The 20553-nt window shown below is 41.0% G+C and overlaps 1 protein-coding gene across 4 annotated transcripts in view; it reads left to right on the top strand.

The window, feature by feature from the left end:
• CTNNBIP1 (catenin beta interacting protein 1) overlaps positions 1-10721 on the top strand; it is a 32877-nt gene extending 22156 nt beyond the window's left edge. For 3 of the 4 annotated variants that reach the window (XM_031044279.2, XM_031044277.2, XM_031044278.2), the window contains exon 5: positions 9094-9525. In XM_031044279.2, the coding sequence (XP_030900139.1) occupies positions 9094-9152 (59 nt within the window). In that variant the 3' untranslated portion in view covers positions 9153-9525. Of the gene's footprint in view, positions 1-9093 lie in introns of all 4 variants that reach the window. The other variant, XM_005143654.3, reaches the window with a different exon arrangement.
• The last annotated feature ends 9832 nt before the right edge of the window (positions 10722-20553 follow it).

Below are 20553 nucleotides of genomic sequence, written 5' to 3' on the forward strand. Positions count from 1 at the left end.
AAAGGATGTTGGCTCTTTTCATATTCAGATATTCCATCTCTCCAATGAAGTCATGAATAGCATGAAGAACAAATGGAAATGAGGAAACACAGCCAGGTAGTTATTATTTTGGAGAAAGGTGAAGCTTTGTGTGCTGTGTAGACATAAGCAACTATAATTTATTGCTCAGGATTCTGATTTCCTTAGAAATCTCTCCTGCTTTCTAACAGTCAGATATGATAATGCTGCTCTCAGGTGTGGTGGCTCATGCAGCAGTGGTTATTGCTGTTTATACCTTCAGGGAGGGTCGGATTAGAGAAGTATTGGGATTAGGGAATACGAACTGGACAGGTGTCAAGTTTTCCATCTAAAGGGAGCTTCATTGCCACTAGATGGCATTATCTTGCACTGAAAAACCCAGCCCAAGTCCACACACTGAAGTTCTTACATGTTCTGTGTCCTTCAAGATTGCTTAAAGGAATTTTCTTCCCTGCTTTTATGTTGTTTTCATTTCATCTTCTCTGGGGTTTTTTTTTATTCTCCTTTATGCAGCTTGCCTTGCACAGCGACCAGAAGGTGTGTTAGTTAAGGGGTAACTTACAAAAAGCTATTAGTACATTAGTGGATTTCACAAGCTTTTCTTGCAGTAGTAGGACAGATTGCTGTCAGCCTAACTTGTCCCAGACCTATCTTTAGAGTCATTTTCCAGGAGCAGGCATGCAGAAGACAGAAAGCTGACTTCATACCCCCATTTCATTCCAAAAAAGGGAATGACATTCTTGGCCTCAGCACTCCAAAAGCTTTGTTAGAGACCTGCAGATTATTGTGAGTCAGTTAAAAATGCTGTAGTGTGACTCCAGAATTACAGAAAGGTCATTTTGTTTCTTTTTCTGGTGTATTTTGAGAGAAATACAGAGAATAGATGGTTTAGAATTTTCTAGGTATTGCAGCCTCTGTTACCATTGTTATGCTTCTGTTTTGCTGTGCATCCGTAAAATATTGCCTTGGAACCAGCTGGCTGGTAGCCTCATAGTGCTGACCTGAGGTAGGACTGCAGGGTTTAGTACTGAATGGTGCTCCCTCCTAGAGCTTTTCATAAAGATCTGTCACCTTCTTTGTTGAGTCTGTTTGACCACAGGGAGTCACTGCAACCTATGTGTCCGAGATAATACGTGCAGCCGTGTGACAGTGCATTGAATAAAGAAGTTTACACTTGTCCCTCCTGAATTCAAGTGCTTGTGCCATAAACCTTCAGTGAGCCAATGTTCATAACAGTATCTCTGACATTTAAAGTTTCTCCTTGATAATCCACTTATTGGCTTAGGGTTCAGCAATAGAAGTTCATTGTGAGCAAGAAATATGTTGAAATAGCTCTGTAATTTTGAAGCAAGACTGAAGTCGAAGTCTCCCCTTATTTTGTGCATATCGTTACAGTAAGAGGAGAAATTTCAACTCTTTATCTTATTTCCCATCTTGTTTTCAAAGGGAATTCAACAGTTCAGCCATACAAAATCACTGTGGTTTTAGGACTGTTGATAGATGTCCTTTTACATTTGAAACATACATTTGGAACACCTTCACCTTTGAAGTATCTGCATTGCACAAGGAAACTCAGACTTACTCTGATTGCATTACTGAGTATCTTTGTGTAAATCAGGTAGTAATGACATGTGTCCAGGGCTCTCTAATGTGCTGTAGCAAATATCAAATTGAAATCAGTGCAGATCTTTCTAGTATGTGTTCTAAAGTCTTAACATTCATAAGCTACAGCAGATATTAGAGCAACAGATCTGTAAAGGATCCAAGATGGGAAGAGGAGGGAACATTCAGGTAGTTCCAATATTTGCATTCCATTCATAGTTTGATATTTTAGCTGGTTTTGTTAATACTAGTCTGTTACCAGTTCTCTTCCTCAGCAGATCCAGACAGTTGTGTTGTATCCATGACAGTTATGAGGCTTATCTAATGCATTAAGAATACTTTCTTATCCATTGAAAGGTGGGCTGCCAGCAAAGGGGCTGATATCTCAGTATCCCAGGAAAGCATAAATAACACTTATAAACCTCTGAAAACTGAAGTATTTAATACGTACATTTAGTATTAAGAGAATAAAGCTTAATGTCATGCTCACATTTTTTATATCCATCTTCTGTTTCCATCATTGCTGTAATGTTGGTAACACCTAGATGAAAGTGCAAAATACAGGGCATTTTTGTTTACTTAAGGAGCTTTTTAGCTAACATCTGTGGGTTGCTTGTTGCTTTGTTTTTATGGCTCCGAGAATAGCTGAAGAACCCAAAGGCATCTCTGTTCAAGCAGTGTATAATGCTGGTGAGTGGATGTAATCATGAGCTGTTTTGAGATATCAACATATTACTTGTGTGCCCTGCATTGCAGCAAACACTAACACAGCTCGGGCTCATTAGGTTTCTTGAGCTTGAAAGGATGGAATTAAGGCTTTCTTGCTTATTTTTAATACAAGCAAAATGCCTCTCAGGAAGTTATATACACTGAAGCATCTCCTGCCTAAAAAACCCTGTTTCCTGTGTCCCAGTTACGTACATTTTAAATGGTAGGCTAGCACTTGGCTTTCTGAAGTCGCTGCTCTGGCAAATCTGTAAATGGAAGCCGTGCAGCTAGTAAGGATGATATGTGAATTATACTAAGACCTTGGTGATTACTGCTCTGTTGTTCCTATAGCAACAGGGGTGTCGTGCTGGTTCTTGAAGCAAGCTGGTCCCTTGGGGAGGGCAAAGCTGTGATGCAGACACATGCCTTGGCTGGGTTAGACACATTCTCTGGGTGGTAGGGAGTTAAAAATGAACCCAGGCTGCTGGTGGAGTTAGAAGGGGACCACACTTATGAAATATCAGATAGTGGTGGAGAAATAGGGATGGAGCTCTTCTCAGTGTGGTTTTGTTCTGTTGAACACAGGGCTTGTTTTACTGTGCTCCTCCCTTCAGCAGGGGATGTTGTATTTTTAGAATGCCAGACTAGGATACTGACACTGGGAACTGCAGAGAAAAGTTAATGTTTAGAAGGTAGTTGCTGGGAGGTGATTGATGAAGTGTGTGTATGCAAAGGTCCTGAGGCAGCCTTCTGAAATTCATGACAGGCTTAACCTTCTGATCTAGAAAGACTTTTGGGGTTTAATTTTGCAGGTAACTGCAAACAAATCAGGTGTATGTATTCATCATTCAAAGAGCACTTGGAAATAGCAGCTGTTGTATGTGTCAGCATCTTCCTTTATGCTAAGGTAGTGTGGGTTTAATCCAGGTTGTACTCTCCTGGCTTGATGTCACTGTAGCTGAGTACTTACTGTGGAAAGCATTAGTTTCAGTCATGTAGGTGAAATTCTCTGATTCTCAGGTGAACTGATGAGCAGTTGCATGTGGTGAGCTCAGTGACTGCCTACAGTCTGTACTGCTGTGCTGTAAAGTCATTTGACCTTCAGATCATCTTGGCTTGCTAAGGCTGAAGTGGAAGTGCTGTAGAAGAGCTACTACATGCAGCAATCCAACAACTGCCACTAGAACACAATGGCAGCAGAATTGTTTCAGAAGGTGTCACCTCACTAAGTTAACAGGCTAAGACTGTCACTGTTGCTTTTTAAGATAGAACATAAGCCTACCAGTTAATTCTTGTGTATTTCTAGGAAGGATGAGAGTGGTAAAGTGTAAAGCAGAAGTATTTGCATGTCTGAAAGTTGGTGGCAATTAATGCTTTGCTCAGGAAAGGTGTTGGGGACTATTTTATTGGGTATATTTAAGTCTCTGTATCAATGCTGCAGTGCATGCCCAGAAAAGGGACAGCTTTGGAGAGAGAACTTGTATGTATAGAATGAAGGTCAGGTATAAATGTGCCTTTTTCATTGTTCTATACATTAATTACTGGAAGTGCAGAGCTCAGTGAAGGATGTGCTAAAAGTAAACTTGGTTCACCATCCTATTGTCTTAGTTTCTGGCTTTTGGCAAAGTGCAGATCAACTTTACACCCTGTGCTCTGCTTTTTGCAGTTATATTTTTACTTGATTAGAAAGAAAACATCCGCTGGAAGAGCCAAGTGGGACTATAGCAGAAGCTCTATTCACTAGTACTTTAATCCCTGTTTTCCTTTGACCACATAAAAACCACAGTGCTATTCTCTGACATGTTTGTATTTGGCCAGGAGCATAGGCAGCTGTAGAATTGCTTAAGGAGCAGACTTCTTAGATTGGCTTCATTTAGCTCTGGATAGTTTGGGTTGTAGGGCTGGACTTGAACAAAACTTGTTTTTGTGCTGAGAAATGTGGATCTGAATAATCTTTCTCTGGATGAATGTTAGCCTTATTTATTAGGACATCATCAGAAATAATCATGCTCTATAAGTGGCTTCTGGAAAGTTGAGAGCACTGATGAGTGTATCTCTCTCATTTGCCTGCTGTGCTCTTACCTTTACCCCAGTTCAGCAGAGAAGTTTTCCATTCAGGTCATTGACATGCTCAGCTAAAACTGCTCTTCAAGAGGTTGTTATATTATAACTACTTGGCTTATGGACGTGAAGGTGTCTTCCCTTTTTGCAAGTTCCCTGAGCAAACTGGTTCTGGATCTGGGGAGTAAGTTTGGCTTTTATATCCCAATCAAGAGCCATGATGCTCATGAAGAATCAAGAAGTTCAGAATAATGAACTGTCTCTTTTGTTAGTGAACACAAGCACCAGGAGGTGCAGTACCCACATAATACATGTTTTGCAAGTGATTGGGCTGATACTATCTTGGAACCATTGGTTTTGATGTCAAGCAGGAGATCCTGTTTGTGCTAGCACCAGATTTGATAGCCAGCAAGAGCTTTCAATGTAGCTGCTGTTTGGACAAAGGATGACTCCACTTTGTAATAAGGTGTCACCTCACTAAGGATAAAATTGGATCTTTAATGTGGGAGTGAAAGAAGTCAGAACAGGCTTGAGACTTTACTGCAAGATGTTGTTCTGTTGGGTGTTGTGCCTTCAGGTTACCCACCCACTTGTCTACCTGGAATGTGTTATTATCTCTGATAGATCAAATTGTCTTTTAAAAGGCAATTGCCTGAGGCTTTTGCAAATGTTGGGTTGCATGTAATTCCTGCAAGTGAGAACATCAGTGGTTCTACCAAACAGCAAAAGGAACTGAGGGAGCAGGAAATAAATCTGTTCAGAACTATGTATAAAATCTATCCTTTGCTAATCTTGTTTAAAACTCTACCTTGAGACATAGAAATGTGTCACTTCTAATATTTATCTCCTTCTTTCATTTCTAAAAGGAAAAACTAGAGCCCTTTTGACAGCTTTGCTTTCCACTGCTCTCCTGTTCATTCCTGTTCATTGTTTTGCAGCTCCCTGGTGTTTTGGCAGAACTTTCTAACTTTGCATTGCCATCACATTTCATACGTATGATTACATTTCCAGTATCATTTATGAAAGCATTAAGTAAAATTGGTGCAAAGGCCAACTGTTGAGCAAGCACGGTTGTAATCTCCTTTTCAGCCCAATGATTACTATCCTTTCAAACACAATTCATATCTTAAACCAGTTGTTGACCCATCTTGGTTCTTTCACTGATTGTCCATCTTAATTAAAAAGTACCATATCAGAAATTATGTATTATAAAGAGCTAAAGAACATCAGAGAGGGAGCGTGCTTTTTGTTATAAGATAAAAAAACCCATAGAATCATAGAATAGTTAGGGTTGGAAATACACACTTTGTTCATATATTCAGGTAACTTTAAAACTGTAATATATTGTCATTACCCTGGTGGTAAAACAAAGTTACTGTGCAGTTAGCTTTGGCAGTGAAAGGCTGAAACCTGAATCATAAAACCCTAAAATGGTTTGTGTTGGAATGACCTTAAAGCTCATCCAGTTCCAACCCCTGCCACGGGCAGGGACCCCTTCCACTGGAGCAGCTGCTCCAAGCCCCTGTGTCCAACCTGGCCTTGAGCACTGCCAGGGATGGGGCAGCCACAGCTTCTCTGGGCACCCTGTGCCAGCACCTCAGTACCCTCAAAGGAAAGTACTTCTTCACTATATCTAACCCTTCTTTCAGCTTAAAGCCATTCCCCCTTGTTCTGTCACTGTATGTCCTTAACAGTTAAGTTAGAATTCTTAACAGAATCCTAGACACATTCTCCATCTGCTGTTCTGCTTCTTTGTTTAGGATGAACGTAATAATATTTCAGTAAAACTATGTGTATTCAAGCATTTTCCACACATTTACACTGTATTCTTTATTGTACTCTTGCTTTTTCCTCCAGATGAAACACCATTTTAAACAGGCTTTTTCTGTTTTCTGGTCATATCGACAAGCTATATTTCTTTCTTGTTCTCTCTCCCCTTTTCCTACTCCAAGCCCAGGCAAATAGCAAGTTATCAGTTCATACTGACAGTGACACTGGTATTGAAGCAGTGCCAGGTGGGCCTATAAATTAGAACAGGAGCCATCTGAGTATGAACTTGCTCTATGGTGATAGCTGCTGTGATTGTGAAAGCCAAAACGAACTGCAGAATTCCCAACGTCCTTTGTGCCCAAAGCTATTTCTGCTCATCCTGTGTTTTAAGTGCCTGGGTGCTGGGTACAGCAACACTGACGTGTGTTTGCATGATGATCTGGAATGAAATTTCCTTTTCAATGTGAAACTTGTAAGGATGCTTATAAGAAATGTTTTCATGTTTAGCCTGGAGAAGGGGGAGATCCCTGGAAAACAGTCAACATCTGTTAAGTAATCCAGCTCATCCCTTGTGCTAATGCGACGTCATCTGTGATTTTGTGGTTGCCAGGCTACTCCAGCTGGAATTGCATAGCAAAGCCTCCCCTCTTTAAAGGGGGATGCACGTAAAACATGGTGACATAGGTTGTGCTATATGTGCACTTGCTTTAACGCTTCCAAGTGTCATTTCTCCCTCCTCTTTTTAGCACAGAATCCTTGCAAATCAAATCCTTCTTTTTATAGAGGCTCGTAATTCTTATGCATTTTAAAACAAAAAAATCAACATGGCAACTTGTTAATTCAGAGCTGGATCCTAGTGCTATATATCATTTATGTTTTGATCAGGGAAGAAACAGCTTGTGGAAGAGATGAAAAGGGAGATGACTGCAGGGCTTCTGAGTGTTGGCAGGAGGGTGAATCAGAGCTGGTTTTGATGTAGTTCTAGAAGACAGGGGTCCTGCATATGAAAAACAAACTACTGCTTGGTCCTTAATATTTCCTCCTTTGAGTGTGTATAACAAATAAACTATGCAGTGTATAAAAAGAAATGAAGTTGCATTTCATAAGCATTGATTTAGATTGATTTAATACTTTTCAGAGTATTAGTAAGGAGAATATACAATCTTCTCTTTTCCCCAATTTTTTGGCTACTTTCCCTTCTGTATTACAAAGAGCAAATTGGATAACTGAGAAATGGAATTCATATAATTAGAACAGATGAGGCATTTTAGCCCTCTTTTTGTATGCGGGTGCATAAGCAGAAGTTGCTTGGGGCACAAAGCTGCAGTCTTCTTCTTGATATGCTTCAAGTGCAAGATGGAGAATTTTTAACGTGCTGATGCTCCATCCAAGTTGAATTTGAACTTTCCGAACCCCAGGAGGAGAATCCTATAGAGCTGATCAGTTACCCGCATGGGACAGGCAGTCAGTGTTGCTTTTGGCATTTCCAACTTTGTTGTCTCATCCTTTAATAGAAGCTTTGAAGCAAAGCTTGTTAAGCAAAATGATCCCAGGCGGACCAAAATCATGAACAAAGGTCAAAATGTTCATTGTGAGTCATCTGTTGCACTTAAACACCAGCATTTGAATGGAGGGGATACTTTTTAGGCATTATATAAGCAGTGACTGGAGGATTCATCATATTTTCCAATCAGACAGATAAATGCTGTTGGAGGATGTGCAGATGAAAGAAGCATTTACTTTTATCTGACTTTCTTGGGGATAACATTTTTACAAGAAATTAAGATTACAGCCCTTCAGGGTTGTTTTCCAGCTCTTGTCTAGACTGGAGCTATTGATTGCTTTGACACTAGTGTATAGTACTTATTTCCATATTGTCCTGAAGACATTTCTCTTGTTCTTCTTGTTACCCCACACTCTGTAGTTAGGAAATGCAGAGAGTGGATTTTCTGAATGAAGATCTCAAGGTATTTCTGAAGGATGAGAGCTTAGAAGCCTTTTTTATCACACACATTTCTCAAGCCACTCAGGTCTTTGTGCTATAAAATGCCCACTCAAAAGATGACACAAGTTTAGAAAAGCTTATTGAGACGTAGTGAACATCTCTCTGTGCTTCAGGTACATGAGTTTTGATGGTGATTACACACAGTTGAGAGTCTCAATTGGAAAACAAAAATCCAATAACTGAGAGAGTCCACACACTGAATTCTTTTGGAAAAGGTATTCTTCAGGCTAGGGATAACAGCATTACTTACCAAAGCTTTATCTGTTCCATGGGCAAATGGAAGTCTTCAGTTTGAAAGAAGATGCTGCACTTCATTAGAGAATGGAATGTGTTCGAGACCTGTTGGCTTATAAAGGGTGTTGGGGGGAGAGGAACCAAAAACCTTTCAGCTGGCCTATTAAATATTTTTTGTTCCTAAAAGCAGAGAGTAATGAGTATCAAGATATAAAGAATATCTAAATATCACTTAAAAAGGGCATTGTGATGCATAGGGCAGTACAAGTTTTCTTGAATGGTGGAGTTCCTCATACTTCAGAGAGGCTCAGTCTCCAAGGCTGTGGCAGAGTCTACAGGGGCAGAAAATAATTATCTCTGCATGCCTGCGGTGACAATCCCATGTTTGTTTGGGGTTTTTCAAGTCCTGCTTCTTAGAAATATGTGACAGCAAGAAATTCTTGGTTGTCTTTACAAACTGATTTCCTTAGCCTTGCGGAGGAACATTTTGAATCTGCTGTTGAAATGTTTAGACCACTTCAAGTTCCAGTCCCAGAAAAACAAGAAAACACAACTTTCTCTTCTTTCTGTTCTCTTTCTCCTGTCTTATTTTTGTTATGGATGTATAGAATAACAGTTTGGGTACTGCATCTCTCCGCTGTTCTTTAAAGGAAGTAATTATGGCACATGTTTTCCTGTATCCGTTATTACTGCAGGTGCTGAGGATGTTGTGATGGCATTTTCCAGATCAGAGACAGAAGACAGAAGACAGTAACCACAGGATACCTGAACAACACAGAACTGGAGAGGACAGTGAGATTCCTGAAGATAGAGGAGGATGGCTGAGCATTAATAAGTTCCTTTGCCCACCCTAATTGTTCCTTGGTATTCCTTCTCCTTTGTAATTCTGTTTCCCTTTGCCCAGCCCTCAGAATGCATCTCACAGCCATCTATTCCTGTAAGTGTCTGCTACTCAGCTGGGCTGTGTTAATTAAGGACAAACCTAAAGGTGTATTTTTGATTGGCTCAAAGGGACAGGCTGTGGTTACCTAAAAGAAGATGGTTTTTCAAACTTGACCAATGAAAACCTTTTATCTCATGTTTTACTTTACATTTTAAAGAAAGTCTCTTGACATCCTACTTCTAAAGAAGCTTTTCATGCTGTGGTGCTTATTTAGGTCAAACTTGTGAATTTGAAGAGGGTTTGATTTGGCTGCATAGAACTGGAAGCAACTTGTGGTTGGTTGACAATGCAAATGTTTTCCCTTCAGTTGGCTTGCAGGTATTTTGCTGACTTCAACATTTTCATTGCAGAAAGCTGATGTTTTGGTGCATTGGTTATTTCTTTATACTTACTGACTTGGGGGAAAAAAGACAAATGTGCTTTGCAATATTTATTACATCTACACATATAAATGCTTGCTTTTGGGGGTTTGTTTTGTTTTTACTTTGATGGGCTTTGAAATCATGGTTTTGATTTCCTGTTGGCTGCAGTGTTTCCGATGCAATCAGTTTTTCCATACTCGTCTGCTCTGTGGCCTCGAGCTCTTTTGGGAGCATGTGTCGAAAGCGCATTTAGTTCAATAAGTCTACCTGTTGAAGCTGGAACATGGAGATCACCAGCCATTCTGTGCTGCTGTGTGGGCTGTGCCATGAACTCCTGGCTTCAGGTGGCTTCTCTCTTTGCTTCTGACAGAGGAGCTGTAGATATTTTGCAGGAATTGCAAGAATGAGATCTATGGCTGTGACATGAATTTGCCAAATTTGTATAGAGAATATGTGAACTTGTTTAAAAATACTACATATAGTTCCACTTTAACCCTTTAACTGCTGCACGAGAGTAGCTCTCACATAAAGTAAAATTAATGGTCATTAGCTTAAATCCAACTTGCACTGGGCTTTAATAAACTTAAGTTTTTAGTCACTTGAAAAACTGTATTGGTTTGGCTCCTTGCAACTGTTCAGTGATGTGGAAATCATCTGGATCCTAAGGTAATACCATTCTCTTTAGGTACTGTTCCAAGAGGCAGTAGCGCTGCATTAAGCTGTCCAGCGGTGAGTGTACAAGTGACACTCTCAGGTTTACTCTCCTGGTAGTTGCAGGGCCTTAAAACACACACCCATGCACATCTACAAACTGAACACCCTGCAGTGGAATTCCCAAACTGCACTGACTGTTCAGGAGCCGCACATGAAATCTCTAGCACTGCTGCCTGAAGCCTAGCACTTCATTTGCTCTCCTATGTGCAGGTCGTTTTTACAATACTTCTGTATGTTCCTGTTGGTTGCACTGACTTTAAGATGATTCAAAACCTATTAAAGCAGAACTCCTGGTTCCTGTTTCCTTTTGTATGGTTGTTAATTATTGGAAGTGACAATTGCGGAATCTGACTGTGACAATATGACTATTTGCATGGGAAGAAGTAACAACATGTTGCTGTTATGGTCTCAAAATGGGGAGAAAACTTGAGAGAAACCACAGAATATACACAGAAGGAAGAATGGACTTGTGAGCACAAGGAGGGAAGTGAGCTTGAGCAAATGTGTAATGAGAACAACTGTACATTGTTTATGGAGAAGATCCTTGCGATTCAGTTGCAGCTTTGTTCAGTGAGAAAGTCAGACTTTTACCCCTGTTTGTTGGGGCCAGATAAGAAATTTCTTCATTAAACCACGAATGAGCCCAAAAGATTCTTTACATTTTGACCTGGTTGCCTAAAAGGCACTTTAATTTTTAACTCTGGTGCAAAGGGGGCAGCCCTTAAAGGGTTAATTTAAGGGGATATGTGTGTTTCTGGCTGCTGGCTGGGATGTATGGGCTGGATTGTGGTGGCCTGCCGTTATCAAGCTAACATGCATCCTCCACGTATCTCTATAGCATTTCTGAGCTGTTAAATCTTTTCAAGGAGAAAAGTGAAGTGTTTATGTGGTTTAATCTTTTCACTAAAAATTGTAACTGTTGGGGGGGGGGGGATAATACAGTTTTTAATAGCTACTCTTGTTTCTTATTGATTTATTACACTGTTAAGCTGCCAAATGGAAAATACTTGTTCCACCTTTGTGGAAGACTTTGATGGAGACTCCAGATGTGGAGTTTTGAGTAGTATGTTCAGAAGGATATATTGAGAAAGGGTGTTGTAATGATATGGGATTCAGAAGCTGGAGGAGAAGTAGTCTCTTAAGAATACCTGTGCTTTTGTTGTTACCTGTGGGCTCTCCCTTCCTCGCCAGTGGTTTCTTAACTTGAAACCAGGGCTGGAAGATCTATAATAAAGAATCCATATATAAATCAGGGAGGAAGCAGTGGGAAAGAGGCTTTCCAATATTCCCCTTGAATTATATTGCTAAGGCTTTATCTTCTTGCTATGAAAACTAAACCCCTATGACCAGTGTGGAGCCTGGATTAGGCTGGAGCAGGTAGAGAAACCTGCACAGAATCCATCAGCATGGTGGACTTGTTTACTGTACATAGACATTTCTCTAGCTTTACCTTTGTGCTTTTGCCTTTTCAAGCAAACCATGACTAAGAAGAATAAGAAATCCAATGTTTTAAAGGTCAGAGGTGAGTATAGAAATATTAAAACTGAAATACATTTGTAAATAGAAAAGGCTATGTAGTTCAACTACCAACCAAATAGTGCTTAATGCATTCATTAAGGATGTGTAAAAGCTTTGGATGCATCTTCCAAAATCAGCACACATCCTATAGGTGGTCTTTTGGGGAGTCATGTTCCTTTAGATACTCAAAATGGGCTCGTGTACTTCTCTCCCCAAGCTTATCATTTAACAGACAGTGTTTGCCAGAGCTTGAGGAGAAGATTTAGAGCTGAGTCAAATACTCATCTCTCTCAGGATGAGTAGCAATTGCTGTAGTTATTGGTGAGTCATTGTGTCTGCACATCGCCTGTGGTAAATGAAGAGAGACTCCACCATTCACATAGGTCTTTAGATTGATTCTCCCAGGTTCTAAAATAAACCCTGGAGTTACAGACAGACACTTTTGAAGGAGCTGTCGCCTTAAAGAAGCTGGACCACTAATAAAATAAAATTGACTCTTCTGGTTTTTGTTTCTATTCCTATCTAAGGTAAGTAGTTACTGTAAGTTGTCTGTTCTTGACTGCTCAGTGGCCTGTGTGGAAGTTTATAATGTTTTACCATTAAATTTGTTTCAGGTCCATAAGGACTGTATTTCCATTTCACCAGCAGCCTAAATAGTTCTGGTGAAGGCTGAAGATCAAATGGCTGATTAAATCCAAAGTCCCTGTCACCTATAGAAGAGATCATCCTAAATAAGACTTCAGGGTGATACATGGTATAAATTTCTATAGCTGTTGAGAATCTGTTACAAGAAGTCTGAAGTTGTCAGTGGTTTATAAAGCAAGAGGGGAAAAAAGGCCAAAAGTTTAAAGGTTTGAATCAAATATATTTAATGTCTGATAGAAATTATTTTATGAAAGACATACTGAATGCCTGGGCAATGAGAGGAATGTGTGATTTGGGATTACTTAAAGATCAGTCCTTCAGCTTTCTTTTTGGTCTCTTGCCTCTTAAAGGACTGTGGCAGAGCTGACAGCAAAAAAGGCTGCAGGGCACAGGAACCAGCAGAAACCAGCAGTGCAGTAAGAACAATTTCTGGAGGTTTGAGAAATCTTCAGTTGTATTCAGCCTCAACAAAAGAAAGAGCCCATAGTGAGTAAGCATCTCTTCCCCACTGTTACTCATCAGTATCAGAGTGTTCCAAAGCTTAATTGTTAATAAAGAGCTTTTAAGAAGCTTTGTTAAAGCTGCAGAATAGTTGGTTTAGGTGTAAAAGGAGCACTAAAATGCTGCTGCCTGGTGGGATATTTGCTGTGCACAGTCAGTTTTTAGCTCAACTGACAGCAGTGTTGTATACATCCAGCCTCAGCATTGACCTGTTCAACACTGGAATGAAACTGGACCTCTTGGTTACTCAGTGCTGCAGCCAGAGGTGTGTGCTGTATGCAGGGCAAATCCTTCCCTGTTCACAGCATCAGTGGGAAATACAATTGATTGTTTAATTTCTTTTAGGTGGAATGTTTCCATTTGGTTTATTTCACCTTCAGCCACAGAGTAGCATTAAGAATCCTGTCAATTGGGCCCAGATGAGTTAGGGCTTATATTAATTACTTATGATTAATTAACCCTTATTACTTAGGCAATATTAATGGTCTTGCACAAAAATAGCTTTTAAAGGTGTTAAAATGTGTCAGATTTTACCGTGATCAGCTTGTTGTAGTACATCCTGCAGGTTTTGTATCTGTGACTTTGTCCTGGGTTCAGCTGCAGTAAATAGGTCATTGGATTACTGTGGTGCTTCCAGATCTGCCTTAGACCTGCTGTGCAAATACATCAGGTCTATACAGACCCTTTGCACTACAGCTTCCCTTAAACCTTGTTGCTGATACTTTTCACAGTTTGACAAATCTAGAAGTGCTGTATAACAGGGAGGAGTATTGTTACTGTTATTACAAGGTAAGAGGAGCTTGGATCCGTTCCTTTTCAGGCTGTAGTAGATTCCCATACAAAGAACAGAAATCACCTACTGTCTTTCTGTGTTCTTCTTTCATTTTCTCTGCAGCTGGTTTGCCCTAAGCAGAATTCCTGCAGTTTGTTATCAACAGCCTGGCTAGTTTCCTTTGTAGCCTGAAGCACTTCAATTTGGGGGATTGTTTATTCTGGAAAAAGAGGGGAAAAAAGAAATTATTTGAAGCTTTATAACCTGGCCCGCTTACAAGCTGCCTCGTGTAGCAGCATGAAGTAGTTATGTGCACAGAGCTTTTTGCTGTCTTGATGTGTTCCAGGTTAGCTCTCCTTGCTACTAAGCGCTGATCTGTGACCAGAGGCATGTAAAACTCAGAAAATAGATCTTCAGCCTTTGTTTAACAGTTATGGTACTAACTCCAACCCAGGTGTGGACTGAGGCATCTGTAGTTTTCTTTAGTTTTCAACTGAGATGATTATTGCTGCGCTTTTCTGATGCAGTTTCAATTCAGCAATCCCTACAGGGTCAGAACATGATCCTGTCTGTACTTGTGTTGGGGGCAGCTGGAGACATGAAACTCAATGCATGGCAAGAAGCTCTCTCCTTGTGTTGTGCCTGTCATGGCTACACATGAGCTCTTTGGACCCCCCCCAAAGTAAAAGGCCTTTTACCCACTGTAAGTAAATACAGCTGGCTAATAACTCATTTTTTGCTTAAAGTAACCTTATCACTTTTAAGTTGGTTGAGCTGAATCTTAAGGTCACATGTACATTCTGAGCTGAGATTGGTAATATTTAGGGACCCATTTAGCTAGATTTATGTCCGAGTAGGTATTCAATAGTGTTCTTGGCTTAACTGTGGGTTGTAGCCCGAAGCAAAGAGTTAATTCCCTTCATTTTACTTGCACTGTACACCACTTTTGTATAGCTAATTTCATATTTGGAAGACAGGAATCATAATGAAGTTATGCAAGCATGCAGGGTTTGCTGCTGACGCTGTAGCCCACATGTTGTCACATTAAACACATTCCCATTTTGCAGTGGGGTGAAAGTAATTTTACTGCTCTTCTTGGATTTGGCATAACTCAGTGCTCTCCTGATGCATGCAGTGCTCCAATTAATGGAAGAAACAAGGGTGATTGTTCTAAAAATATCTTTCCCCAAATGGGGGAGATTTTGTGACATGAACATAGATAATGTAAGCTTGCATCAAGGCTTGATTTAGAAATACACCAGAACAAGAATGTGGCTCCAAACCTTGTTCTCTAACTGTCCTACCCATGGGTTTTGTTTTGAAGTGCACAAGTTACTTTTTCCTTCTGCCCCTTAATCTGTTCCTTAGAGAAGCTAAATACATAATTGTGGTTCAGAACTGCAGAGCAACTTGAGACTGGAACTGGAACAGCTTAATCATGTCCAGTTTGCCAACAGGAGCAAGGGAGGATGACACTGGAACTTGTTGCTGGCTTCATAGTGTAGGGTAAGATGGTGATGGTCTCCCTACTTTGTTACTGATGGTTTTTAACTGCGTGAAGGGATGGAAAGTTTCCATCATTTCAGAGGAAAGATGATGCTCAGGAGAGAGCAGCTTTGGATGTTTTTTATGAACATGCATTTGTCCCATGAAGTAGGAGAATTCATGAGGCTACTAGATTGTGGAATGATGTAGAAGCCTGTGTTGCTGCTGAGGATGCACTGTAATCCTTTTTCAGCTTTACTTGTGACCTCCTAACCAGAGGGCACAGTGTAAATTGCGTTGAATGTGATTGGAATGGACAGTGGTAGCCAAGTAGTTTCCTTCAGTCTTTTGTCATGTACTTCAAGTGCCAGGAGCAGACAGACATTAACTATGTGTTGCCTGATTGATGTCCGCAGTTAATGCCTCAAGTGTGTGCCTGACACTGCTCACAGCTAGGCATGGAGTTCTCTTGTGCAAGTACAACAGTCTGCAGCATAGTCTGTACTCTATTGTGTTAATTTTTTTAATGGATAGATGCTGCTGAATCTCTGGGGTGTGTGTGAGGAGGAAGATAGGGGCAGGTCAGGAAGGGATGAATTCCTGTAGGTGGAAGCAGAAGAGGCAGTACTGCCTCACTGTTGTATTCTCATAAGCTTCTTTGAGCCTGGAGGAAGATGATAATTAAACTAGACAGAATCTTAAGCTTTTGACTTGCCTCGCCAGCAGCACCAGACTTCAGAGCCTCCCTCTAAAAGGAACTGTGGTGCATGCTGGCTCTGTAGCATGCTTAGCTGCTTGTACCATATGGGCGTTCAGTAGAGCCTTTTGTTTTAGTCTGACCTTGACCTTCAGGTCACAGTCTTCTGAAACTAAATGGGACATTTGGATTGAAGTGTAGCTACGTGATCATTTTGACTTGATTTTTTTTTTCCCTCTTCTCTCTAAATGTAGCAAGGTCTGAATGTCAGAGGATTGGAGCAGGGAATTGGATGCAGTCTTCTCACTTTCAGTGCCATTGTCAAAAGGAGAAGGCAGGATTCTGATAGCCGAGAAGTGTTTAGGTTAACTACATACCAGTAACAAACAGGAACAGGTTCCTAAGGGTTTTGCAGACACCAAAACCAGCAGAGCTTAGGTAGGAACCTGCTGTAGTAAGTAATTGACTAGCATGGTACCAGTGCTATGTGTGCAAAGATCCACAGCCCCTATCCTTCCACAGGGAACATCCTTCCTTCTGTCCTTAGAGGTTTAAATAGAGAATTTGTCAGGAAAAGCACCATGTGAGATGGATCACAGAGAATTACATTTTCGACATAGTAAGATCCTAGACCTCCTAGTAGCTTAGAGTCATCACCTCAATTGAATTCAGCTCAGTCAGAAGGAACTGTGTCAGGTTGCCACAAAAGCCACAAAACTATGTCTGAAACACAAGTACTGTGAGATATGACTTAGGGATCATCAACAATGTTCAGTCTGCAGGACTGGGCACTGACTTAGTTGAACTTCAGTCACAATTACATTAGTTCTGTAGCTGTAAAATGACACACACTGACATCTTTGCAGGAAAGGCCATGCTGCTGTTGTGGTCTGATGGATAGTGTGTTCTGCCACCTGGGTAGAAAGAAGAGGCCAGGTGTGTTCTTTCTTCAGTCTCCTGTCTTGACAGAGTGAACAGAGTTGGTTCCTGTCTGGACCTGAATAAAACTTTATGAAGGTTGTTAGCCCTATTCTTGCTTAGAGCTGCTAAAAAGAGAGGGGGAGCAGTAAAGGCGGAAAGAGAGAAATTAAAGGGGAAAACCCAGTAGCTTATAAATGCATTTTCCTCTGTGCTGGAGGTTAAATAATATTTTATGCACTTGACAGAGATACTGTGATTAAGGAGCTGTCAGGCAGAATGAGAGCCGGGCAGCAAAGGGAGCTGAGATGCTTGAGGGAAAAGGGTATAAAGGCGTTCTAATGCCGAACTCTCTGGTGCATATCTAGCGTATGATGTGTGGCTTTGTATGCCTTTCACTGAAGAAAATGGCTATTCTACACATACTTAGGATTTTTTTCCCCTTCACTGATCAAATATCTTCTCTGTCTGAGATGTCACACTGGTTACCAGTGACATTACTTCAGAAAATGCTCAAAACCACTAATCTGTGCTGTTACTTCAGGGGCTAGGGTTAGGACTGTAAAATGGCATATAACAATCTTACACATAAATCATGGCTTTAACAAATGGAGAAGGTGTCACATTCCATTTATCCTGTTTACTCTGTGGCAGCAAGTTCAGTTCCTGTGCATCTTGCTCAGTTTGAGGAGCACTCAGTCACTGCAGATCATCTGGAATTTTAGCTGTCAGCATATACCTCCTATTCACATTGGTTAAAACTGGGTCCTCAGACTCATTTTTAGATCAGGTGAATAAATACTTGACCTGTCATGGGCTGTATTTTAATGTAACATTACACAGACACCAGCATTCCCACAGGCTCTTCCTCATGCTGCACAAAGCTGCCACTGTAAGCTGGGCTTCAGACAGGATGATATGCCTGTCTCATCTCATAATCTTTTTACTTACACTCGGTGGGCAATGTGTTGTTGAAGCAGCAGTAAACATGGAGAAATGGGTGCTGTTAGAATGCAGTGCAAGCACTGTGCTTAAGTCATTTAACACAACATAGGATTTACAGCCCCCCCTGCTTCCTTTGCAGAAGACGCTGTGTCCTTGCACTTATTCAGCTGGTCCACTTTGACACAGAAGAATAGTGGATAGACCAGAAGGAGGAAAGGTAAGAAGTCTGACATCAAAAGTTCATTATAAACAAGAGAAAAGCTGAGATGTTAAAAGGTACAGGTGGAGTGCAAATTCAAGGCTGCTGAATGTCGAGGTGCTAGGATGGTCCTTGAGATCATGTTAGGCCCAACAAAAGTTAGTCCCAGGGAAGAAGTGGGCACATAACCTCTAGAAAAACAAATGTTTTATCTTCCTTCACCGAGTAGAGGAAAAGATGGAGTTAACAATCTAATAAACAACAAATAAAAAAGCAGTATGTTTTGGGAAGGGGTAATTATTTATTCTAAATCACTCAGATTCACATACATATATTGGGTTGGTTGGGCATGAGGGGGACATCCTTTGTGCTCAGTACAAACTGTGGTGAGGTTGGTTCTGCCGAGTACGTGAGCCTGTGCTCTGAGTGTGTATTTGTATCCTGCTTTAAGACAATACAGCTCTTTGCAGGCTCCCTTTTAAGGTTTCTATGTTCATAATAACACCTATTCAGCCTGTACAAAAGCCTCTGAATAGGATTCTGCTGTTTTCCTACTGGTGGCAGGTCAGTGACTGAGTCAGTGATAGAAACAAACCTCTGTTTATCTTCAGCTTGTCCCCAGAACAGCATTCCACTTCTTTAACAAAACCATCCCACCGCAGGACAGTTTGCTCTCAGCATTTAACCTCCTTTCTATTGCAGAGTAGCAATGGAAAGCGGCATCTAGCTTTAGAAGCACAAGACAGACGTGTCCTTGTAGGGAGACTGTCTGCCTTGGAGCTCCCCACGGGGCGGCAACCGGCCCCTGCTGTTGGCAAGGAGCTCTCGCACAGCAGCATTAATCAGGGCTGACTGTTCCTCTTAATCCTCTGATCCCTTCCATACGGAGGAGACCACAAGCGTCCTATTTGCGTGTTATGCTGCTCTTCACTGGAAATAGGGCCGGCTCTGCGGCTTGCAGTGATGAGATGGGTGGGTGGTCAAAACGTGATTAGCAAATCTGCAGTTAGAGTGAAGGGCAGGAGGGCAGGGGCTTGCCACAAGGGAGGATCACAACCACTGTCTCTCACAATAGGAATAAATACTTGAAATGACAAAGGTTTTACTGTGCTCTTGTCTGATGAGACTAACTTCAATAGCCAAGGCAGTGCTGGGAAGAAGCTAGGAGCACTGGAATTCTAGAGAAAGGATAAACCAAACCAACCAACCCCAAAGCCACAACCGAAATGTAAAAGGGAGGTTTCCTCCTGGACCAGGTAATTTTGAAAAGGGCTTTTTAAAGCACTGCACATGGTTTCTGTAGCTAAAACACGGCCTCAGCAACTGGGACTCTAAATTTAGTCTCAGACCCTTTCTGTGACTGATACACAGGAACTTCCTCATTCTCTTCAGCAGGTAGTGAAGGTATTGACTGTGCATTGCAGAGGTTTGTGAAGCTTTTGACGTATCAACATGTGAAATGCTTTGAGGATATGTGGGAAATGTCTAGCAAAGCTGCAGACTGTTGCCAGATGTGATGAATTTGGGCAGGCCAGGAGTGGAGTTCATGTCAAATATTACACATAGAGGAAGAACAGCAGTTTGCTTGAAGTCAATTGCAAGACAAACAAGGGCATGGATTTTTAGCTTATTTTTGTTGTCTTTAAAAACCCCATGTGATGTGGAAAATAAGGCAACTAGAACTCTGTCTCAGAGGAACAGTTTAGCAAAATTGATCCCATTTTTCTACATATAAATAGTAGTGTTCACATTAGCTTCAGAGACTGCACAACTGGGCCCACTTACAGCACCAAGCAGCTCAGTGCTTTCTCAGGAGTAGGAGGCACTTGGATGTAATGATATGAAATCTAATATTGCATGACGAAAATTCAAATTATACCCTCCAGATCCAAGGAGATAAGAGAAACTTATAATCCCTGGTCCAGATCCTGGAAATCAATTCACTGATACCAACTTATTTAACAGGCTGTGCAGACAGGAGACTTGTTCCATGGACTCTGGCTGCAGCACTGGCACCGATTGTTCACTCTGACTGAGCATCCATTGAGCACACTGCACAATTATGGGAGAGAAGTTGTTTTTAAAGTCTAATCACAACCAAAAGGACTTCAATAGTTGAAGCATATACAAGGCGAGCAACCTATGAATTAGCTGGGGTTAAACCACACCACTTCAGTAATCTCATAGTTGTACATTAGAGAAGGATAAACAAGAAAGAATTCAGAACTGTTTCCAGTGGGTTGGGAATTTGAACCTAGCTTCTTATGCCTTTATATCAGTCCCTCTGCCTGGAACTCTGACTCAGCAAGCCAACCTCAGAGAAACAGAACGTGATGCTTTTTACAGACCTCCTGCATGGCATGCATTGCACAGTGGGATCTTAGTGTCAATCTGGTTAATAGAATTGCATGGGCAATAAAGAGCCTCTGCTCTAAAAGCTTTCTGTATAGACAGTT

Source organism: Melopsittacus undulatus, chromosome 12 (genome assembly GCF_012275295.1).
Source record: "Melopsittacus undulatus isolate bMelUnd1 chromosome 12, bMelUnd1.mat.Z, whole genome shotgun sequence".
Taxonomy (NCBI): Eukaryota; Metazoa; Chordata; class Aves; order Psittaciformes; family Psittaculidae; genus Melopsittacus; species Melopsittacus undulatus.